At 40.6% G+C, this 23,664-nt stretch overlaps 1 protein-coding gene across 2 annotated transcripts in view; it reads right to left on the reverse strand.

Annotated features, from left to right (window-relative positions):
• Positions 1 to 2,894: 2,894 nt before the first annotated feature.
• The window catches only part of PDE6C (phosphodiesterase 6C), a 42,159-nt gene continuing 21,389 nt past the window's right edge, over positions 2,895 to 23,664 (reverse strand). The window contains exons 2-23 of one of the 2 annotated variants that reach the window (XM_033149263.1): positions 22,752 to 22,904; positions 21,284 to 21,373; positions 21,003 to 21,143; positions 20,403 to 20,477; positions 20,251 to 20,315; positions 19,407 to 19,473; positions 18,973 to 19,020; positions 18,339 to 18,488; positions 17,361 to 17,504; positions 17,194 to 17,265; positions 12,350 to 12,496; positions 10,875 to 10,982; positions 10,641 to 10,750; positions 9,545 to 9,632; positions 9,203 to 9,303; positions 8,450 to 8,557; positions 8,302 to 8,365; positions 7,474 to 7,548; positions 7,272 to 7,355; positions 6,489 to 6,642; positions 4,114 to 4,165; positions 3,468 to 3,495 (exon numbers count right to left, since the gene is read on the reverse strand). In XM_033149263.1, coding sequence (XP_033005154.1) covers positions 4,146 to 4,165; positions 6,489 to 6,642; positions 7,272 to 7,355; positions 7,474 to 7,548; positions 8,302 to 8,365; positions 8,450 to 8,557; positions 9,203 to 9,303; positions 9,545 to 9,632; positions 10,641 to 10,750; positions 10,875 to 10,982; positions 12,350 to 12,496; positions 17,194 to 17,265; positions 17,361 to 17,504; positions 18,339 to 18,488; positions 18,973 to 19,020; positions 19,407 to 19,473; positions 20,251 to 20,315; positions 20,403 to 20,477; positions 21,003 to 21,143; positions 21,284 to 21,373; positions 22,752 to 22,904 — 2,064 coding nt within the window. In that variant the 3' untranslated portion in view covers positions 3,468 to 3,495; positions 4,114 to 4,145. The other variant, XM_033149262.1, reaches the window with a different exon arrangement.

Raw genomic sequence — 23,664 nt, forward strand, 5'->3', positions numbered from 1 at the left:
AGGAGAGATACGTAAGACTGGGAACTAAGTGAACTGTCACATTTTGTTTTAATGAACGAGGGAGATGGCTTGCCTTGGGCAAAGGTACATGCAGCTTAAGCATTATCCATGATTTCTGATCCCCTTAGCAGTGAACGAACAGTAATCTTCCTTTAGAGTGTAATCCTGAGCATGCAACAAGACGAGAACACACAACCTTTCAGCCTGGTTCTTTCTCCCCTGTTCAAAGTACAACATATCTTAAATCAATTTTACCATATGCTCAAAAATAACTATCTTGTTTGGTCCCTGAGCAATGTGAAATAAGGTTTAAAAAGAAATTAGCATATTTTTGCATGACATTTACATTTAATTTTTCTGGGGCGGGCGGGCGTGGAACAATTATATTTAAAGTAGTGTGCTTATCATTTTGACAGTAGACAATTAAATATGCCAGGTAATAAAAGACCAGACGTTTTTTTTAAAAAAAATAACCCTAATTGAACATATCCATATTATATTCATGAACATGTTTTTACCCTGGTGTACAGCTTGAGTGAATATTGGAACATCTCTACACACATTTAATGTTATTTAATTATATTTTTTCAGCATTCATGCACACAGAAGGAAGATAAATCATTAAGTGTGTCCTTGAATAGCAAAGAAAAGTAGCTGTCTGTGTGTGAAGGCTTCTTTAGATAAGAAGGTGGATTTAAAGGTTAAATCTTTGCCTTCTTGTAAGTTTGGTTGGGAGCCAAATCCAATAAGCAACAATCAGCTTGCATCTGTGTAACATGTCTCTCAGGGCTTTGGAAGAGTCCACTACAATATCTGCTGTTTCAAACACTATAAAGTGTCCATTGTCAAGGTCCAGCTTTTCTTGTAGTTATTTCCAGTGCAGTTATAAAAAATTGTCAGTACATATTTAATATGGTGATTTTTGTTTTAATACAAAGTATATGATCAACAGCAACCTTAGTATTTCTTTCTTGTATCTATATTTAATACAGAAAAATAATATAGTTATGTATTTTATGGCATTGTAAAAGTCTGCATAAAATATTTGGCCCAGTAATCAATAATCGAACAAATGATAAATTTTAATGAAACACTGTATCATTGGGTTACTCTTGTATTTTGTATAGCTCTGACCCTTTTTGGGAACATTTTTGTAGCATGTTTAGAAGTTTATAGAAGCAGGTGCTGTACAGCTGTATTTGCATTTCTGCCCCAAAGTTATTTGCCACTGTTTCGACGTATAAAAACAAAATGGCTGGCTTAGCAAAACATTTGATACTAAAATGATTTGAGGATCATAGTCATAGCACATTTGAATAAATTGTTGCAGTTGTGTTTTGATTTCAGTAACCTAGTGCACAGCAGATAAAGATTTATCAATGAAAAATATTTCCTTTGCCCATAGTGATCAAGCATACTCTGAAAAGATACATAGATATGGATTGGATGCTTAATGTCATGTAATGGGCACAGTTTTCCATATATACAACATCTGTATATGCACATGGAGTTAAAACTGTTTGCTTAACTTGCATGGCGGTTGAAGCTTTTCGGAAAGAAATGCACAAAAACACAAAAACAAATGCCTGTGAGCTGCATTCAGGCTTTTAGATTTTGGCCGAAGTATTTACAACTGGGTTGAAAAGGGTTTTGCATTGTTTACTGACTGAGAATTATTGCTTATTCAAGAACTGAACTTGGGGTTTAGGGGGCGGATGCTTTCAAGACAGATGCCCATTTATAAACTACCCTTGCTGATTTGAACAGAAGAGGCTTGGCAAATCAGGCAAAGGCCCATCTAGTCTAACAGCCTGTTCTCACAGTAGCCAACCAAATGCCTATAAGAAGCCCACAAGCAGGTCCAGCCACTGGTATACAGAGGCATAATGGCTCCAACAGGGGAGGCAGAACATAAACATCTTGGTTACTAGCCATTGATAGCCTTATCCTCCAGCTAAGTGGATGGTCATTGTACATTGTGGGGAAATGAATTCCATAGCACTGAGTGAAAAAGTACTTTGTCTTGTCTAACTTGAATCTCCCAACATTCAGCATCATTGGGTTGCCCCAAGTTCTAGTGTTACGGCGGATAAAATTGCTGTGTTTGTGTGATTTGTTAACAGATATACTGCCTTCTCACATACTTTTGACGGCACGATTCATTTTGTACCACAAAGCTATCATGAGAAGTGCCAGGTTAAGTGGGAAGGGTATGGAAACGGAAATACTGATATGAAGATGACCGATATACAGCACGGGTTCCACCAACGTGGTCTCAGGTTTCAGATTTTATCTTTTCAGTGTGGGAAAGAGCCACACTACAGTAGCTCCCACACTGCAGAGGTGATTAGCAGAACGCAGAGTTCATGTGTACATGAACCTTCTATTCATTTCAGTGGATCCAACAGATCCACATATGCAAAATAATGGGCAAAGATTTACTACCTCCTTTTAAGAATAGGGCAGCTCTTATGGATGGGATTTCTCCCTATCTGCTCAAGTGGGCTGAAGGCTGGTTGTGATCTCTGGGAAATTGGCAAGGTTGTCTGATTCTTAGATAACTGATAGCAGTAACTAATAGGCTCCCCCCTCCGCAACACCTAAGTTAAGCTTCTGAAGCAAAGCTTGGGTGGGAGACCAAGAGTGGACAAAGGTACCTTGTCATTATTTCTGAGCACTCGTCCTCCCTCTTGAACCACTATTTTGCATCTGGTTCTGGTTGGTGAACCTCGGCATGCTAGTAAAAAAAGCAAAGTAGATCCTGCAGGCCTTAAGACTGCTCACCTCCGCACTACAGCTCCTGCACCCATTGAAAATCTCTGGATCAAGGTGTATATATGCATGTGCAATAGGTCTGTTTATAGGCACAAATCTGATGCTGGAATTACAGCTACTAACATGACATCTGCTGCAACTTTATTTGTAACAGTACAGGGAAAAGAAGATAAATAATTCCAGATGAAAGGGCTAAACATAATATAAAACCTATTGCTCTCCATTACTAATTATGGGATTACAAGGTGTGCAATGTAGAGATGCTTATATGAAATTGACAGAAAATGGTGTAAAAATCCTGACAGTATGCAGCTTCAATTCGTTTAATAAAAAACATTCTGTATAAATTGAGGATGACAGCAACCCAAGAAATGAACCCACAATCCACTTGTACAAATTAATCTCTGATTATATTTCATCCATTCGTCATGATTTTTTTTCAGTTTTCTCCCAGTGCTGTCACTGTTGATTCCACTGGAAATGGCAGACAAGTAAGGACTGGACTGTATGCTACTTTATGTTTCAGAGAAATCCCCAGGCTCACTGAAGATCTTCCTAGATTTCTTCCACTGTAGCAGAAATATTGTCCTTGATGTTTTTTTAGTGCCATTGAAGTCACTTATAAAATTGTACATGTTTTTGATTTGCCCTCTTCTCCTCCACCACCACCTCCTCCTCCTCCTCCTCCTCCACCGCCTCCTGCTGCTGCTGCTGCTTCAGCTAATAAAAAGCAGAACGCAAAGGGTTATTGAGGTGATGTGTGTGTGTTTTAATAGTGTTCATTAGGTATTTTACAGGCATTTACTTTGTGGCATGAAAAGCACGTGTGTTTGGCCATTTTAAAGCTCAACAAATTATCAGCAATTGTGCCATTTGATGAATAACCATTTAGCAACTTGATGAATAATAACCAAATATTATTCACCTAAGGTATGGTACAAAATATGAAAACTTTTCAAAGGACAAACACACACTGAACCACTCTTCCTGGAAAGTTTCAGCAACTAGGTATACTTAACTGCATTGACAAAAGTGTAGCTGATGAAAAGTCTTCAGACAGAAAATTAAATCATAGGTCAATATAATCCTCCAAACTCTTTGGGAGGGAAAAACGTGGACTTTTTTTTGTCCTGAATACAGATGACATGGGGGGGAAAACCCAAGAACTTATATTGAATCTCAAAATCAAACCCTAAAAATACTTTTTCTATTGCTTCCAACGTCTTTCAAATGATTCCACAGGTTTTAATTGGTCATAGTTTTTATCTTCGTAGTAAAGCAAATTGTTGCTTTCTGGTTCATGTAAATTAACATAGCAACATTAGAATGAAAACTTACATTTGAAAGCTGTGGATCACCATGCTACTAGGTTATTTTCGACCCTTTCCACCTGCATTGAAACACGTCACATGATCAGTGGCCTAGCCTCTGGAATGTTTACCTATAATTAACAGCATGATATTCAAAATATTGATTTTTAATTTTTGTAATATCTCATATCATCCTGTTTATTTTCTGTTCTGAACTTTCCACTGTAGTGGTTCAGCAAATAAAATTAGTTTTTATTTTGAAAGGCAAGCATTCAATGCAGCATCACAACCAGGCGGTCCAAAGATATGAGTGTAATCCAAATCATATATTGAACTCCAATGGCAAGCTTACCTAATGTTTCAGGATTGCACTGTTGTATCAGTGAAGTATCTGAATGGTCCCTACATGCCTGTATACAAAACTAAAGTGTTTCTACTACTCTGCAATTTTTAGACCATTGATCTCTTTCTATAAAGACCCTGATTTTGTAAGCTTACTGTTTCACTGCAACACTGTAATGACTAATAATAATCCTTGAATATTGTACAGACTATTTTAAATACATCCTGCCAGAAATAATATTTTCATAGCTTTTACAGGAGCAATCTTTCCATGTTATCTCTTGTCTTCACCTACTTTTAAAATATGCTTTTTAAAGGCAGCTTTTCTTTTTGAAATTAAAAATAGCAGACCAGAGGACCAAAGCACTTTCCCAAAGACACCCACATTTTCCATAGGAAGAGAAAAGGCAAAAGCATCTCATCGTTTAAAAGAAAAAATGAATTGTGTAGGGTGCCAGTTTCTATGTTCCTACAAACCAACTTAGCTATTGGCCCTGATGTAGCCCTAGCTATGTATCCACAAGGTAATACCACATACCTCGTTGCATGAGAATATGTACACAATGGAATGCACTTTGGAATATGCATCTTATTCAAGGCAGTGGAGTACAGATGAATAGACTTTTTCACTTGCACCTGATCCTATACTCTTAGTTCCAGATCTAGTAAGTGGTAAGCCTGTTTATTCATGCAGATCTCCTTAGCAGGATTGGGCTGACTGCCTTTTTATGAGTCTTGCTAATAGCCTGAGAAATATCAAGTCCAGAAGGCAAACATGAACATGAACTTGTCGTTGCAGCTGGAGTAACAGATACAACAGCATTTTCTATTGTTTTTGGCAAAGATACTATTTGTTTTGGACTCAGGTTTGTGCAAGGAACAGCATGAAAATAAAGTATTGTATCCTCATAGGGAACAAGGCATTTTAAAAAAGTTATGAAAGCATCATAAGATGAAGTCGATTCAATCGCTCATGCCATTTTCCTTTTCCTTCTGCAAGGACTTGCTTCTTAAACTTAGGCTAGAAATAGATGTCTAGTTCAACAGGTAACAACACCAGTTGATTTCTCTAGTGTGTAAAGGGAGATTTTGCTAAGGATTTTCAAAGTGGCAATTAATGTTACTGTAGCTCTTCCACTTTCCCCACTAAGTTCCACTGAGTTCAATGGGGCTTCCTCTGAGGTAAGTGGGTATCAGATTGCAGCCTATACAGCAGCAAATGACATGATAGGGCAGATGCACTTAGGCAACCTCTGAGCAGGTAAAAGATATTGAAGAGAGGACCCCCCCCCCGTACCTTGGAGAATTCTCTTCCTTCTCCTCCTCCATGCAGGTGCTTTTTTCTCTGCTGACACGCTTGGGGGAACTCATGGTGGGAGGGAGAGTATACTACCTTTGTCCAGTATAGTCTCTCTACAACCGAGTGTTCATCTAGCATTTGCAGTGGCACCACAGTTTCCAGTGACCTGCATTCTCAGGAAATCAAACCTGAGGTTTGCCTGGCACTCCTGAAATCTCTTACCACTCAGAGACTGGGGTGCATGTAACACAGGTGTTTGAACTGTGATTGTGTTTCCTGGAAGATGAACTGAGCAAAAGGTGTACTGAGCTAAGATGGTGAGAGTAAGCACCAGACGACTTGATGTTCCAGCAGCAAAACCAGAGGTTTCTTCTATTCACAGAAGGGCTAGTGACCCACTGATGGCTGCTGCTCATGAAAGCTGCAGAGGAGATGACTTTCAACCAACTCTACCTTCCTTCTGCCACCTTCCACGGTGTTTCAGAGCCCCCAACGCACTCTGGAACACATTTTGTGGGGTGGAAGGGGGCGTAGCAAGCAGAAAGGGGAACCGTTGAAAATCGCCTCTCTCCCCTTCTGTGAGTCAAAGGTTCCATTTGCAGAGCTCAGCTCACGGAATCTCTTAATCCAGCCCATTCCATCCCTACTTACCACTAAGTGCTGATCAACAGACTTTAGCCTTGAATGCCAAATCCAGCCAAAGTTACCCAAATTGCACAAGCCTGTGCATGCATGTAGGAACACATTTTTATATGCCTAACCTTTCTTGGCAGCTTCTTCCTCTTGCTTTTTCTTTTCTTCTTCAATCTTCTTCATCTTTTCTTCATACACGTCAGCTCGCGACTTCCATTCCACCCGGTTGTTTTGAAGACCATCAAACATAGGTGTAATTTCCTTGTGGAACCTTGAGAATTCCTAAGTAAACAGTGCAGATCCATAAACTGACCTTTCATGGTGAAATGGTGCATCTACAGTGGTAACACAGACATTTCTGACACGTGCGGACTACAGATGGCATTTAGCTGGCAAGCTGCGGTGACAAACATATTTATTTCGCCATACGATCTCAGGGCAGAACTAAGAGTTTGCTAGCAGGAAGGTTTCTGGTGTGCAAAGGCAGGATGAGGTAGCATTTGTCAATGGGCAGAAGGTGTTTAATTCCCCCAGCCTGGCATAGAAACTTGATTTCCCAGTCAAATGAGGGAAAGTGTTGGATTCTCCCTTGTAAATGTCCCAAGAGGCAAATTTGTGATTAGAAACAATGCATTTGCTGATGAAAATCTAATTCTGTCCTTGGTGTAGGTATAGGATAAGAATGGTGCTATTTACATTGAAGGGAAACTTTTAAAAGTAGGGAGGATCAGACATCCTGATGTGAAAAGCTTTGAGTAATACCAGTAGGAGATGTTTACGGAGACTCAACAGTTCAAAACATGCACAATCGCAACCCATTTAACATGCAGATTTGACTCTTATAATTCCTTACATCTAAAATTTAGGTATGTAAAAATGGAATAATATGACGCTCAAATTATTCATCTTACCTTGTATACAAAAGTACACACAAAATCAATGAAACCAACTTGAAGCTTGGGCAGTTCTTCACCTTTGTTCCTGTCCATCATAGGCTAAAAAATGAATGAAGCAGATATAGTCAGTTGAAAAATACTTGGAAGTCCCGTCAATTGCCTGTTTTTAAAATGGAAAATAATATAATAGATAATATAATCACAATGAAACACTTACAATTGGCTGTTGCTGTAGGACAGTTCGTTCAAGATCACCTTGCTCCCAGAATTCATTTGCAACCATGATGGCAACCTAGGAATGAACAATGACTTCTATTGAAAGATTCAAGATTAAACAGCAATTGTAACCTAAAACAGCATTCAATCTATTCCATAGAAAACATTGCAGAAGAATGCGTTTTTGCCATCATAATGATAACTCTTTAAAAATGACCAATAAGATATATTTGCCACACATTCTGATTGTTTTGGAATACCACAAGCATGTCCTGAATCCAACTGAATTGAAATGTATCACAGCGAATGCATTTTACAAGTATTTAATATGTTACTCCAGTATCTACAGCTGGAAATGAATGGTATGCTGTCTACTCGCTACCCTCTGGAAATCACTAACTGGTGGCATTCACTGCTGCAAGAGATGGTTATGGCCAATGGTTTAGATGGCTTTAAAATATGATCAAACCTGAATGATTGGCCTTAGCTCTTAGCCATAGCCAGAGTCAATATCTGTCTGAATACCAGTTGCTTGGGATGGCAAAGACCATCTACTCGAGGGCTTTGCAGAGTGCTTGGGCCAGATGGACCCTTGGTCTGATCAGCAGGACCTGCTCTTCTGAACTTCTTAAAGCTGTTGAATTCCTGTTTTATTATTGTTATGGTAATCTCGTTTTGGAAAAAGAAAAGGCAGGGAACAAATCTGGAAATCAACAAACATCTTCACCTGCTTCAGCATCAAACATATATCTAGATATTACTGAAATAAAAGCCTCATATATTTTCTCTCAATAAAAATTACGTCAAACTTGATTCTGAAGATGCCCACCTTACTTTGCACCTCCCAAGGTTTAGTGATAGCAGACAAGTCACAGCCAGTCATCATCATCGCCCTTTAAATAAAAATAATAGATTTATAGCAGGAGGAAAAACAGTACTAGCCTTAGTGGAGGAAGGATAAAATGAAATTGACCTACATTATTACTTCCTTTTTGGTTGGGTCCATAGATATATATTTAATTGCTTCCTCTTCTTTTTCCATCTTTTCAATTGCATCCACAATCTTTTGAAACATAGTCCTTTTCCTGTGGAAATATGATGACTTTTACAATGCACACACGGTCCCTTTTACAGCCTACTTGGGAATTTTACTGTCCTGGAGCCCAACATGGGCCTCTGAAATGGAATTATGAGGCCCAACAAGAAACCTGATTGATATTAGGCACTAAAGTTAATTACGTTGGGTTTCTAATTGCAGTAATGACCTGATGGACTAACCCTGTCAGGTAAACCTTTGTTAAGATTAACAATGGAATCACATTATTGTCACTTTTCAGGTATCCTTTAGTTTAAATATGCACCAATATGTACACAGTGTGCAGGATATCTGACTAGTTTTTTTCCACATGATGAGACACAAAAAAAAAAATCATTCCATGCACGAAGAAGTGTGCATGCACACGAAAGCGCATACCAAGAACAAACTTAGTTGGTCTCTAAGGTGCTACTGGAAGGATTTTTTATTTTGTTTTGCATTTATTTTTGACATTGTTTATGTTTTTGCTTTTTAAAAAAAGTAATACTTAAAAACATTTTTTAATCTAGTAGGCTCAAAACATGAAAAACTACACAGAAAAAAAGTTTTAAAAAATTATAAAATGGCCACAGTAGCTGCATTTTAAATTTCCATAAGAAGGAAGCATTATAGTAGAAAAGAATTTAGCACTTACTTGAAATATAAAGCCAAGTCAGTTGCTATGATTGCAACTTCAAATAAATGTAGAACAGTTTCATACTGGCGCTTATTTAGGTTCTGGAAGATGTTTAAACTCTGCAAGATTGAGATTTTTTGCAAATCAATACAGCTTACAAAATTACTCCATGTGTATATGCTACTATATAATAATGCATCTACTTAAAGTAAACTGTCTTAGTATTTCCTAGTCATCCAAAAATAAAAACAAAAACTAGGGATCACAGTACTATTGTGTATAAGTTGTGCATAAGTAGCTAATAACAGACTTTCTGGGCAAAAAAAAGTACAAATAAATAACCGTAACACAGAAACAGACCTCATCTTGTAGCAAGGTTTTACTGTACTCTAGATGGTGTCTTTCTAAAATGGAAGAGCCATGAAGTCTTGCCAGTGGAGATGCTGACCTGATGAAACACAATTATATAGTTTAAAATATTCCACAGGGTGTATTTCTGAATCATGTATTTATATACTGTAGAGCTTATCCACACTAATTTGCTTTTAATTAATAGGAAACTATTCTGATTCATAGGGACGCGGGTGGCACTGTGGGTTAAACCACAGAGCCTAGGGCTTGCCGATCAGAAGGTCGGCGGTTCAAATCCCTGCGACAGGGTGAGCTCCCATTGCTCGGTCCCAGCTCCTGCCCACCTAGCAGTTTGAAAGTACATCAAAGTGCAATTAGATAAATAGGTACCGCTCTGGCGGGAAGGTAAATGGCGTTTCCGTGCGCTGCTCTGGTTTGCCAGAAGCGGCTTTGTCATGCTGGCCACATGATCTGGAAGCTGTACGCCGGCTCCCTCGGCCAGTAACACGAGATGAGCACCGCAACCCCAGAGTCGGACACGACTGGACCTAATGGTCAGGGGTCCCTTTACCTTTACCTTATTCTCATTCATAGAGTACCAACAACATGTCTTCCTGCTGGTCCATCCTATTACAATATAGTTACTGACTTCAACTTTTGTGCATGAAAGAGATAAGCTGAGCCCAGAGTTCAGCTGTCCCTCCTTGACTGATCTAGCTGACCACCATGAAGTAGCAGACAACTGACTGTAGATATAAAAGGAGGAATGGAAGTGAATGGAAGTGTGGGTGGTGGGTTCTTTGGGTTTTTGTTTTGTTTTTGCAATAAGTGGCTATCTGAACAAGAGGACCAATAAATGATGCATGTTGCTCCCACCACCACTAAGATTGATTATACAGCAAATTTATCCACTACATAAGAACGTGCCTGGTTGGCCACTGTAGAAAAGAAGATTCTAGCCTAGATGCATATGTGGTCTGATCCATTAGGCACTAAGTTGAACTGGCTTCTTTAGATAATGGCAATTTCTTTCACCACCATCCAATCATGTTCCCTACTTTTAAGACAGTTGTTCCAGATGTATATGTCAGCAGACACCACTTACTTCATTTGATACAAGTTGTTGGTCCCTCTGTGATCAATGTCATGGCAAAAAGCTGCAGATACCATAGCAAAGGCTTCTAGGTCCGTATAATATTTCTTTATTCTACCTGTCTATAGAAAGAGAAGGGTTTTTTTTTTTAAAAATTTAAAAAACAATTAACAATGTTGCAACTCTGCAGGTGTGTTACAAATGAAAAAACAAATTTAGGCATAGATCCAGAGAAACAAAAGATACCATCAAAAGGGTGAACATGGTCTGCCCAACGTTGAATCCATGCCGCCAGTTGTGGTAAGTGATATCGCGATAGCCTTTTCGCACGGTATACATCCACCTTGTAAGCACCTGTGGCAAATGAAATGCACTTGATTCTCTGTACTTTTAAGTCTTGCAAACAAAATACAAAGCTATTTCACCACAGCTATAAAATTGGTTGTAATATAATAAAGTTGAGATTTATAATCCTGATTTCATGTCAGTATAGCATTAAAAGTTAGAATGCTGGACTACACCCCCCCCCAACATTTCTCCAATGAAAATAGGGACGTCCCATGCCATAGTGATAATTTCACAATTTATACCCCACACATGGTTGCCCCAGCCATTCTGGGCAGCTTCCAACATATATAATAGCATCATAAAACATAAAACATTTTTTAAAAAAACTTCCCTATACAGGATTGCCTTCAGATGGCTCGGGAGTCGGATAGCTCCATACCCTCCAACCTTTTTCCAATGAAAATGGGGACATCCTAAGGAAAAGTAGGACATCCCTGGATCAAATCAGAAACCGGTATGGCTTCTCTAAATCAGGGACACCCCTGGAAAATAGGGGCACTTGGAGGGTCTGCGACTATGACCTGGGAGACCAGGGTTTGAGTCCCCTTTCAGCTCATCTTGGCTCACAAGACCATTTTGAGTAATCTGCCTCCACCCACCCTATGCATGACATGATATAGGTAAAGGCTGGGCCTAAACAGCCTCATGCCCAGTATACCTGAAAGAGTGCTTCCACCCCCCATCATTCAGCCAGGACACTGAGGTCCAGCTCTGAGGGCCTTCTGGTGGTTCCCTCACTGTGAGAAGTAAAGTTACAGGGAACCAGGCAGAGGGCCTTCTTAGTAGTGGCGCCCTCGTGGAACACCCTCCCATCAGATGTCAAGGAAATAAAGAATTACACATCTTTTAGAAGACATATATGAAGGCAGGGCTTTATAGGGAAGTTTTTAATGTTTGGTGTTTTATTGTGCTTTACATTTGCAGAAAGCCTCCCAGAGTGACTGGGGCAACAAATAATAATATACAAATCATCATCATCATCAGAAACCGTAGGGCTTTGTCAAAGCCCACTTAAGTAGTTTCCAAAGCACCAGACACCCAGCTGATGCAAAGGGATGGCGATCCTGTCTGGTGACTGACTGATGCCAGTTATCAGGAGCAGCTGAATAAGATGGAAGATGCCTGTGAATCTGCCTATGACATAGTCAGGCCTACACTCCATATTGCCCCTTCTGTGTTGTGTTGCCGCCTATTCCTTGGCTTAGTTTGCATGATGAAAGCATCCTGGGGCACCACAGCTGAATATATATATACAAGAGCAGATCTGCCTCATATTTAGGACTATTAATGGCATGCTAGGTCTGCAAAGGTAATACTATGTTCTTTGTTTCATATGACACAGGCTTAGGGAAACAAGGCAAAACATATCTGACCTCTGCTGGTACTTTGAACTTTTCCACAACATTTATCTCAAAGAACATCCGTATCCCACACTTGATCAACTCATGTTCTGTAACGGGGAAGTCACTGAAGCGAAATTCATAAAGTTCTACATCCTTTGGTTCAGGCAGTTCCTCTTTCTGTTGGGAAAAACAAAACAAAACCCCATCAGTTTGACATGTCACAAGGGATTAGGCAGAGATAATTTTTCTGTCTTCAGCTTCTGTGGGAGGGTTGCCATGCCAACACTTTGGAATCAAAACCACCATGAATATACAGATCTCTCATGTTTCAAGCAACACTTCTAGAAAAATTACCATTGCATACTAAGTTGCTTAATATCTCCAAATTATTTTTAAGGTGGGGAGGTATTGGTTTATGCATTGGTTAGATCCAGTTAGATTTGTCATCCAGTTAGATGCACTTAGATCATAGGGTATAGATTGTTTAGATCAGACTGGCCCAAATTGTGACCCATCAGACTGAACACAGCTCACCCAAAAAAAAAAAAAAAATCCATTGTGGTTGCCAGGTGCTTGACTTTTACCCACCCCAGCCACCCTGCTTTTCTCTTTCTTTTTTGCTGTGCCAGGCAAAGCAGCAAACCTTGAAGGTTGAATGGGCTGCTAATGGCCACTGGTGGGCTATGTGCAGCTTGGCGGGTCACAGGTTGGGCAGGCCTGGTTCTGGAGAATATTATTTTTCCCCCTAGAGAGTTGAAGGTGACATGATTATAGACAGATTGCAGCTCCTGGTGTGTATAATGATCCCACTTCCCCCTCTGGCTCAACAGGTTTTGCAGGTTTTCAAAACAGAATTGTTTCAAAAGCCTACAAAACCTGTCTGATGATGAAAGGCAACTGAAGGCCAAAATACATGTGCATGAGTGTATGTTGTAGAATTTTTTTTAACTTTCGCACCACTTTGAATGTTCTTTCAAACTATTGTATGTCTGTAGCCTTAGGCCAGGCATCCCCAACCTGCGGCCCTCCAGATGTTTTGGCCTAAAACTCCCATGATCCCTAGCTAACAGGATCAGTGGTCAGGGATGATGGGAATTGTAGTCCAAAACATCTGGAGGGCCTAAGGTTGTGGATGCCTGCCTTAGACTGCCAGGTATTATTTGGAGAGTGGTGCATAGCCTAAAAGATATAGAGGACATTGCTTTGTTAAAGCATTGCTACATTAAAATAATCTAAAAGCGGCTACTCTATAAAAACAATATTCAAATAAAACAATTTAACAAAAAATATAAAGAAAAAATTAAATTAGAAATCTTCACGTGGTGCCAGAAAACTGTCAGAACATATTTATGGGAAGAACATTCTAAGTTGAATCACCACCTCTGAAAATGCTTTGTCCCCCAAGAGTTACACACCACATGTCAGACGCTGGAAGAACCTAAAAAAGGGGCCTTGGATGAGGACAATCTCAAAGTGTGGGCAGGGAATAAAAAATATTTCAGGCAGCCTGGGCTCAGTCCATTAAGGGTTTTAAAGATCAAGACTCTGCACTTTGAACTGCACCCCAGAACAGACTAGGACCCAGCACAGTTATCAAAACCAGCACAACAGGATCATAATGTCCAGTGTCACTTAGCAGTTTAACAGCCATATTATCAACTACAGTCATCCATCGCTTTGCGTGGGGGTTATGTTCCTGACTGCTATGCATGTCAGCGGAGTGGGTGTAAGCCCACTCTGTACTGCTATGCCCCCTTTTCTGGACACTTCCCGAGTTGCGGCGATGTGTGCGGTTGCAGCTGACACATACAGTAATCTAAGTGAAAGGTTACCAGAGCAACAGCTGGCAAATCAGCCTAAGCTGGTAAAAGGGGATTCATGTCACAGTGGAAACTCGCACCTCTAGTGACAGAGACCGTTGAAGGAGCATCCTCATACTGCAAACCTGTTCCTTCAGAGGGACTGCAACCCCACCCAGAACAGGGGAGGGGGACACACACTCGAACAGACAAACACGCTACAGAAAGCCCGTCCATCTTATATGAATGGAGACTCTGTTTGTTGGCCCTCGTACAGTCCGTTACTGTACTCAAGCACCAATGTAGCACTTATACTGATGGCATCTCAGCCCAAATCTCTGGGTGACGTAACTCAGTGGTTTGATGGTAGATAATAAAAGAAGCAAGGAACAAGACTTTGCCCCATGGAACACCACAGTATAAATGTTGTGGAGCTGACCCATGGTCCCCCAGTGTCATCATCTGAAATTGCCTGTTCAGGTAGGAACAGAACAACTGTAAAATTATACCTCCAGTTCTCAATCCAGATAGCCTAGCCAGAAGGATATCATGGTCCACTCCATAGTATGAAAAGTCATTAAGAAGTCCAGGGGAATCCCTCTCCTGGCACTGGTCATTGATCAGGGTGACCAAAGTTGTTTCTCTACCAAATGTAGAATCTACTCATATTCTACAGTGGCCAATGGAACTGCTGTTTAGCACTGGGGATACTGAGTGCAAAACTCAATGACGAAAAGTATCTCAACATGCCTCCCTTTTTATTACCATTCTTTTCAAAGTAAGTCGGTTCCCTCTTCTATTTATTCTGATCCCAGGTCAAGGGCAAAAGTCAGTCACTTCTGGAGCAATGGCAGTTTTAAGACGCAACACCTGCTTTATCCCATTAGCAAGCTGGGATTCCAAGCTTTCTAATAGGATAAAGCCGTTGTATTTGGCAGTGCACGGGTGATCAGACCTTACATTTAGGTGCCCTTCTCTATCAGGAATTTGGCTGCATTATTTTCTAGAGTTTTTCAGCCCAATGTTTCACTCACATACAAGTTCGGGGGGGGGGACATGGGACCCTGATTTTTAGTTTTCAACACACACACTCCTCACTATCCAGGCAAACAAGAGGCATTACCACAATTCAAGGGCTCGGGCAAAATAATGCAAGGAGAACACAGATCAATGCCAGAGAGGGGTATGATCTGGGGAGAATCCTGAAGGCCAGATAAATGGTCTGTGATACAACTGGCCCCTGAGCCTGAGGATTCCCTCCAATGGTTTAATGAATCTCAGGGCACAACTCCTGGTGAAAATGGCATTCTGTGCCAAGTCTATTCCCCATTAATTTTTCTTCTCCCTATGCCAAGATAGGATGCTGTGCATTTCATCACCCCTACTGTACATATTTGGTTGGCAGTGGTGCAGAAGCGCATGATGCCATGAAAAGCTGACACATATACATAACAAATACATGACACAAAATGAGAGAACGCTCAACGTGTGGATTCCATTTTCAATAACATCCCTGTGTCTCCCTACAATACAGTCCTACCAAAGCATACACTATATGAAGTCACAGAGAAGCACACAGCTATAGTAGCAAGCAGATGAGGACAAGAGAGGGCTCATTCTGCCATGCTGTGCAGTACATCAGTTGCAAAAGCTGTAGACTTCTACCGGGGATGGAGAATTGCAGAGACATAACTAGTTCCCTGGTAGGTAACATCACAGAATAGTAGCAGTAGAAGTAATTAAAGCTATTTTCCCCCAATCACAAGCCAAAGGGCAGGGGTCACCCACATTTTCTCATCCTTTCCAACCCCAGCCTCTGCTAATCCAGACTAAATAGTGATACAAGCAGAGAGCAGGAATACCAAAGAACGTTCCCTGCAGAACAAGCCATTCCAGGCGACTCTATCAAAAGAGTCTAGTTATACAAAAGGGAAACAGAAGGGAAAAACCACCCCGGAATTTCTTGCTAATTCACTGAGAATTTGCCATGTAAATATCTGACCAAATGCATTTTAGAAAAATCCTACCAAATGCTATTTTTTTGCCTTGTAGATTCCCTAACCTTTTAGGTATATTGTATAGGGTACTGCTTTAAGATCATGCACCCTAGCATGCAGATCCATGCAGATTTGGTAGTTCCAATGAATTCATCAAACTCCCCTGCAAATGCTTTCTTGGGCATGGTTCCTTCCATCTACACCAGAGCTCACAAAACTGCACCAAAAGCCCAGTGTGAGCAACAGCTATTCTTTGCTTGTTTATTTGTTAGACTTTGTATCCCATGCTTCACCCTAAGGTCACAGGCTTGTTGCAACATCAAATCACATAAATCTGAACAAATAACATAAACAAAATTAAATCACTAAAACCTCTAGAACCAGTACCCAACACTCATAATATTTATCATCTCTGAATAACAACATAAATTAACAACTAAAGAATAAAGACTTGGTGAAATAATGATGTTTTGTGCTGTTGCTGGACCTCAGTGCAGTAGCCTGCCCGATCTCAGCAGAAAGCTCATTCGAAAGCTGTAGCCCAGTTCCACTTAATTGGATCTCCCTTGACGATAGTACGCCTAATAGCACTTCCGCAGCCGAGCTGGGATCATGGGCAGGATAGTATTGGGAGAGGCGTTCTTTCATATAATCAGGTATCAGTCCCCCCGCACCAAGCCATTTAGGGTTTTATATATCAGAGCCAACACTTTGAATGGGGCTCTGTGACAGTGTTCCATGCTCTCACTTGTCAGTACCCATGCTGCATCATCTTGCATCATCTGAGGTCTTTGAACCATCTTCAGGATGCACAGTAGTCAAGCGGTAGTCAATACAGTAGTCAATGTGGGTGTGAGTTACTGTGGCCAGGCTATCCTTGTACATGGTGAAGCAGGTGGAACTGGCAACAGGCATTGCATGCCCCAGCAACTACCTCAGTGGCGCCTTCAGTGGAAAGACAGAATAGGAGTATCCTCAGACTCTGTACCGGATCCTCTGGGGAGAGTCTAACACCATCCCAAACAAACAACGAATGCCCTGTCCCATATCAAATATAAGTATGCCTTTAGTTACTTACCAAAATTTTGATAAGTTGTTTCTCATCACAGTTCTCATCTATAACATCTAAATTCAGTTTTTCTTTGTATTTCTAACAGGGGGGAAAAAGCAAATAAAACCATTGAGTTCAGTTGATCTCACAAAAATATCTGAACTTCATTTCTGTACAAGTGAATTCACACTCACCAATATGCTCTGAATTTCAGCCGCTGTTGCCTTTGTCTGATACATCAGCATTTCCTGAGCAATGTCTTTTCTGTTTTCAAGCTTATTCATTTTGTCATAGGTGTCGGTATTTAAAACAGACCATCCCAGGAACTGTGTAAGCATCTGAAACGGAGTAAATAAATATAAGCATTTAGGTATTTCCATCTGCTCTGCACAGCTGGGAAGGCACACACACACTGTGATAATGCAAAACACCTGTCTTTTATAGACAGATGAAGACTGCTGAACAAAACAGGCCTTCAATGATGACAGAAAAGGAGGATTAAATTAGTTGTAATATTTACACTGGGCAATTGCTTTCTGCTCCACCCTGTGTTCATCTCATGCAGCGCTGTTTCCATTCTGCTGCAGTTAGATTTATACCACAAACTATGCTATTTGTCTAGCTGTCCACAGTAGTGAAATTGCCAAATTTACACAAGTAATTATGTTATCATTACAGTTAATTCATTAATTGCGTAAATCACATGATTATGTTATCCTACCCAATTCATTTCAATGCAAAGGAGACACAATGCAAGCGGAGCGAAAACGTAATCAATTGACTTGTGTGATCCTTTTGCACCACTATGATGCTTGCTGTAGATAATTTGCCGTGCTAAGTCTTCCACTAGCACTTGAGCATCACTAATTAGTGAACAAGTTCTTTATCCACTATTTTGGATCCAACCCACTGGCATTATCTTTTATAGAAAATTTTACTTTTTATAGGAAATTTCTTTTGATAAAAACAACAGTGACACCCCAATCCTCACACTTACTATGACTATATATTAGATGCTCAGGATAGGTTGTATACATACCAACTACTATCCCAAGATACTGAAGTGTAGTGTAAGATGTTAGTATTTTGTTTTTAAATTTTCAATTATGGTAAAACACCCTCCCTCCAGTGTCTGATTGTGGCCTGACAATGTCAAGCAACTTGGAGCGTACTTCAGTAAGCTGTTCATCATGCTCGTCAAAGGGTTTGCCATCTTTCCTGTTGTAAAATGTAGCTACACCGACAATTTCTTCCTTCTTGTTGACAATAGGTAAAGATAAGACATTTTTAACAATCCACCCTGTCTCATCGAAAGCTTCTTTCTGCAGAAGAGAAAAAGAAAAGAAATTACATTACCACACACTTATTAAAGCACTATAATGCCTGTGTGAACACGATGGAGGGATAGATCAGTCAACTTTCATCCCCTGTCAGTTTTGCATTTTGTGTGCCCTGTTTTTTGCAAATTAAACACACACAGAGAGAGAAAATTCACATTTAGATGTTTTTATTACTTGCCGCCCTGGAATCCTTTGGGGGGAAGATATAAATTTAATCAATCAATAAATGTAAATTGCACACTTTTTATATGCATTACTGTGCTATTCAGTGCATTTTACCTTAAAATACTATTTCTTCCGGGCATTTAAATGGTTGCTACATTCCAACCCACGTATAATCTAAGACTGGCAAATTAGGTCAATTCAATTCAAAAAGCAGACCAAGAATTGTCTCATCCATCTCTAGTGCTGGTGTATTTATCTTAGCATTATTTACTTGTTAATGCAATAAACGAAAAGACACTACCTGAAAATTGAAGTATTCATCTGCTGGTGCATTCATCATATTACAAATCTAGAGAGAGAGGGAGAGAAATACAATAAAAAGAAGCTGTGCCATTTAAATGTCAGATGTCAGCTGTTACAGCAGACAGGCCAAGTAGAGTATTTTTGCTTGTATCTTCTTGGGGGCACTTCTAGATGATGCTTCTACAGAGTGGGGGGCTACAGACTTCTTCACGTACACTGATCCTGGGTAAAGTAAACCTAAAGTAAATTCCAGATATAATCTAAACTTTGGGTTAAATTTGTGCAAGGAAATCAGGATGAATGCTAAATAAGGAGGTCACCTGGAGGAGCCCTTACACATATATTTAGATTATTGTGAAACATACTGATATAAAGATTTAAACAAAATACACCTATACATATGGAGCTGTATAAAAAAAACCTGAAACTTACAAATCCATTTTCAGCAACGTAAGTTGGCAATCCGCTAACAAGACACCAGTGATCTGCAGGAGGTGATCTTTGAAGAAGAGAATGAGATAAAATTGAGCACTTCCAAACCAGTACCAGATCTACAAACTGAAAGGTGACCAGTGACACCCATTAAGCTCTTAAGACTGTGGTGTTGGTGTGGGTGGGTGGGCTATAGAGGTGTTTTTTTATAAAAAAAATGATTGTGGGTATTGAATCCGAGCGTTTGGGAGCAAGATTGGCATTAATAAAAATATATGGAAAGCGCCCCCCTCGCATATTCTTGTTCTCAGGTTTGTCTCAAATAATTACATCCTCTGCGTATTCTGGACTGTCTGTCCCTTTTCTCTCTCCACTTCCGTCTGCCATGCAAAGCCTCACTAACAGTCTCCTTTGCTACAGAGTCTATGCTGACTTGCAAATGAAGGATGGAACACCATGGTGGGCCATAGGCAGCCACACCACATTGACCACAGGACAACATAGCATGGCAGGCTATGGCCCACCAGCCTCTTCTAAACAGCAGAACCAAGCTAGGGCGGGATGCTGTTTTGCCAACCCTCTAGCCCAGGCATAGGCAAACTTGGCCATCCAGATGTTTTGGGACTACAACTCCCACCATCCCTAGCTAACAGGACCAGTGGTCAGGGATGATGGGAATTGTAGTCCCAAAACATCTGGAGGGCTGAGTTTGCCTATGCCTGCTCTAGCCTGCCACCCAGAGCAAGTTCCCCTTCGTGCTCCCCGCCCCCCCCCCCCACAATCTATGCCTGTTCCAAACACACTCTACTAATTACTATCTAACAAACTGGCAGTAAACACTCACGGAATGACTTTGATTTCTTCTTTTCCATGTAAGATGTAATCAATAATCTTATAAAAGTTGACTTCCTAAATGCAAGGGGAGAAAGAAATGTAAGCATCTGTCAACAATATCCAGAAGGCTGTGATTTGGAGAGATGAAAGAATTGTACTCACTCGGCCATCGGGCGTTTTTGGTCCTTTGTAAGGCTCTGCTTCTCCCAGTTTAATTGGCCATTCATCATAGAATTCCTGGGAATAGTAACAGATGAATTAGCAAAATGTCCCTGAAAAATGGCACCAAGGATGGGGGCGGGTACAAGAGTTCATCTATGATCTTGTGGCCAGTTAGGCTACTTCAATCCCGCTGAAGTGGATTCGATTTAAGTAGACTCACAATAAACAAGATCATGTAGTAGCCTTCCTGTAGCGGCAGCAGCAACAATTGGGAAGTGGGGAGGGCAACGAAAAGCATTTCGAGGAGGGGCATGCTTGTTCCACATTTATGAAAGAGAAATAATGCTCCCATCCAAAACATATTTTAGCTAAAGTAGTAACTCTTATTGATTTCTGAGAAAGTTAACTTTCAAGTAAGCATGCTTAAAGCCGCAGCTATATTTTAATTATGATTCAGTTACAATTTGTATGTGCCTTTCCTTCAAGTAAAGACGAGTGTGACAAGTGGGGGGCAAGCTGCCTCTTCTCTGGCACCACCTCATTAGTCTTTTGTAAAAGTTTAGTTAGGTTAATTAGTTAGTTATAATAAATAGTAGTGACCTTCTCTTTGGTCATGTCCAGCAGACCAACAGAATATCTTTCACAGTTTAAGTATACTCGAATGGTGTACAGTGCTTTGTGAAACTGTCGCTCAATATCTGTAAGTTCTTCAAATACTTTGTTGGCAGACCACAAAAGCATCTATCGAAGAGAGAGAGAGAGAGAGAGAAAATGAGGAAACATTTTGGGGCACATTATGAAAGCATAAACAGGAGCAAGAAAAATAAGTAACGGGACTTTCACTGACTTCACATTTAGTCAAGTAATAGGTAATACTTTACCTGACTTTTTCTGGATTCAAGGTTGTACAAGTATGTAGTGTGATACTGCTTTACAGCAAGTGCAAGGAAATTAATGTATTTGTTAAATAGCTGCAAAGGAAAGACAGAGAGAATAGCAATTATCATGGGCATGATCCAAACAAAGTTAAGTGCCTCAAGTTCCACTTATTTCAATGAGACACTTAAGCAGAAAGATGTCTTACTGCTACTGAGGTCAATGGGCCTTCATAGCACTTTGGTGGGATTGTGGCGCATAATGGTGTTTTTTTTACTTACACTGCACTCTTCCTTGGAAAGGCAAACAGCTTACACAAGGCCCCTAACTTTCTCCTATCCAGATCTTTATCCACTAAGGCTGAAATCCTATATCCTCTTACCTGGAAGTAAGCCCCACTGAACTCAGTGGGACTTACTTCTGAGTAGACATGCATAAGTTCCAACAATGCTATAATTTCCAGTGAGTTAGTTGTAGCAAAAACTGGAGAGGTTCTTGTGGCACTTTAAAAACAATCAATGTTACTGTGGCATAAGCTTTGATGACAAGATTATCAGATGCATCAGGCTTTAATCTTCATTGACTGTTATATATATTCATAGTTGTGGAGACAAATTACAACCAGTGAGATCAAAGAGAAATTAAACACAACCAAGTACAAAAAGTTATAATGACATAAAGTCATTATAGTGACTATTCACAGAACAGTATTGCTGGTACTGCAAACACCTGGCACTGGAAAGTTAATTAACACCTGTAGTGGGATAAAAACCCATTATCCTAGTTCTGGCCACAAGAGATAGAATTGAATTTCTGGATTTATTTTCTTTTTATTTATTTTATTACATTTCTACGCCACCTTTATCTGCCAAGGTTCTCCTCCTCATTTCATCTTCACAACGACCCTGTGAGGTAAGTTAGGCTAAGAGATTATGACTGGCCCAAGGGTCACCCAGTGAGCTTCATGACTAAGTGGGGATTCAAACGCTGGTCTCCCAGGTCATGTTCCAAGACTCTAACCCAGGCATAGGCAAACACGGCCCTCCAGATGTTTTGGGACTACAACTCCCATCATCCCTAGCTAACAGGACCAGTGGTCAGGGATGATGGGAATTGTAGTCTCAAAAAGTCTGGAGGGCCGAATTTGCCTATGCCTTCTCTAACCATTACGTCACACTTGCTCACAAACTATAATTCAGCTGTTTCCTGCTGGAGCTGTCTATAGAAATTCCTTTGTTAAATAACTGCTATTTTAAAGTCAGCAGCAGAATGTCCTGAAAGGCTGACATGTTTTGCTTGTGATTTCTGGATATTGCCCTTTCTTATGTCAGATTAGCATCCATTTTAGAGAATACACTAGAATGCTACATTTGTCAGGTGACCTCAGGCCACTCAATGAACCCTACTTGTTACTTCTTGTTGCTCTACGGACCACAGCATTCTTCTCTAAAAAAAAATCATGTCAGTACTTACATCTTCGTCTTCTTTAGAGAATTCAGAGGCATTTTGCTTGTTAAGAGCCATGATCACAGCAAGAACCTCTTTCCCAGACACTATTGGAGTTGCAAGCATGCTGACAGTTGTATAGCCGGTTTGTTTATCCACAAAGTCGGAGAAATGATTATTCTGAAACAAATGGGGCCAGTTCATTAGCCTTTCAAATATCAGCAATTCATTTGTCACTTTTGATTTGCAAAGGACTGTACAATCTTCATTGTGCTTGGTTTCACATTTATTCTTTCGGAATGGAGAACCCGTCCGGAGTTAACTATCATATTGAACAGTGACACCCAGGGCCGGTGCTAGAGTTTTTTGCGCCCTAGGCAGATCACCTTCTGGCGCCCCCCCCCCCCCCGGCCAATTGAAGGAAGGAAGGAAGGAAGGAAGGAAGGAAAGGTGAGAGAGAGAGAAGGAAGGAAGGAAGGAAGGGCGAGAGAGAGAGAGAGAAGGAAGGAAGGAAGGAAGGAAGGAAGGAAGGAAGGAAGGAAGGGTGAGAGAGAGAGAGAGAGAGAAGGGAGGAAGGAAGGAAGGAAGGGGAGAGAGAGAGAGAGAGAGAGAGAAGGAAGGAAGGGTGAGAGAGAGAAGGAAGGAAGGAAGGAAGGAAGGTGTGTGTGTGAGAGAGAGAGAGAGAGAAGGAAGGAAGGGTGAGAGAGAGAAAAGAGAGAGAGAGAGAGAGAGAGAGAGAGAGAGAGAGAGAGAGAGAGAGAGAGTGCAGCACTGTATTGCAAAGTTAAACCCTGGCAGCAAAGCTGATCTCTCCAGGGGAAATGGGCATGGAATAATCCCTGGTTCCCTATGCGCTCTCTCTCTCTCTCTCTCTCTCTCTCTCTCTCTCTCTCTCTCTCTCACACACACACACACACACACACACACACAGAGAGAGAGA

This window comes from Lacerta agilis, chromosome 5 (genome assembly GCF_009819535.1).
Source record: "Lacerta agilis isolate rLacAgi1 chromosome 5, rLacAgi1.pri, whole genome shotgun sequence".
In the NCBI taxonomy this organism is placed as follows: domain Eukaryota; kingdom Metazoa; phylum Chordata; class Lepidosauria; order Squamata; family Lacertidae; genus Lacerta; species Lacerta agilis.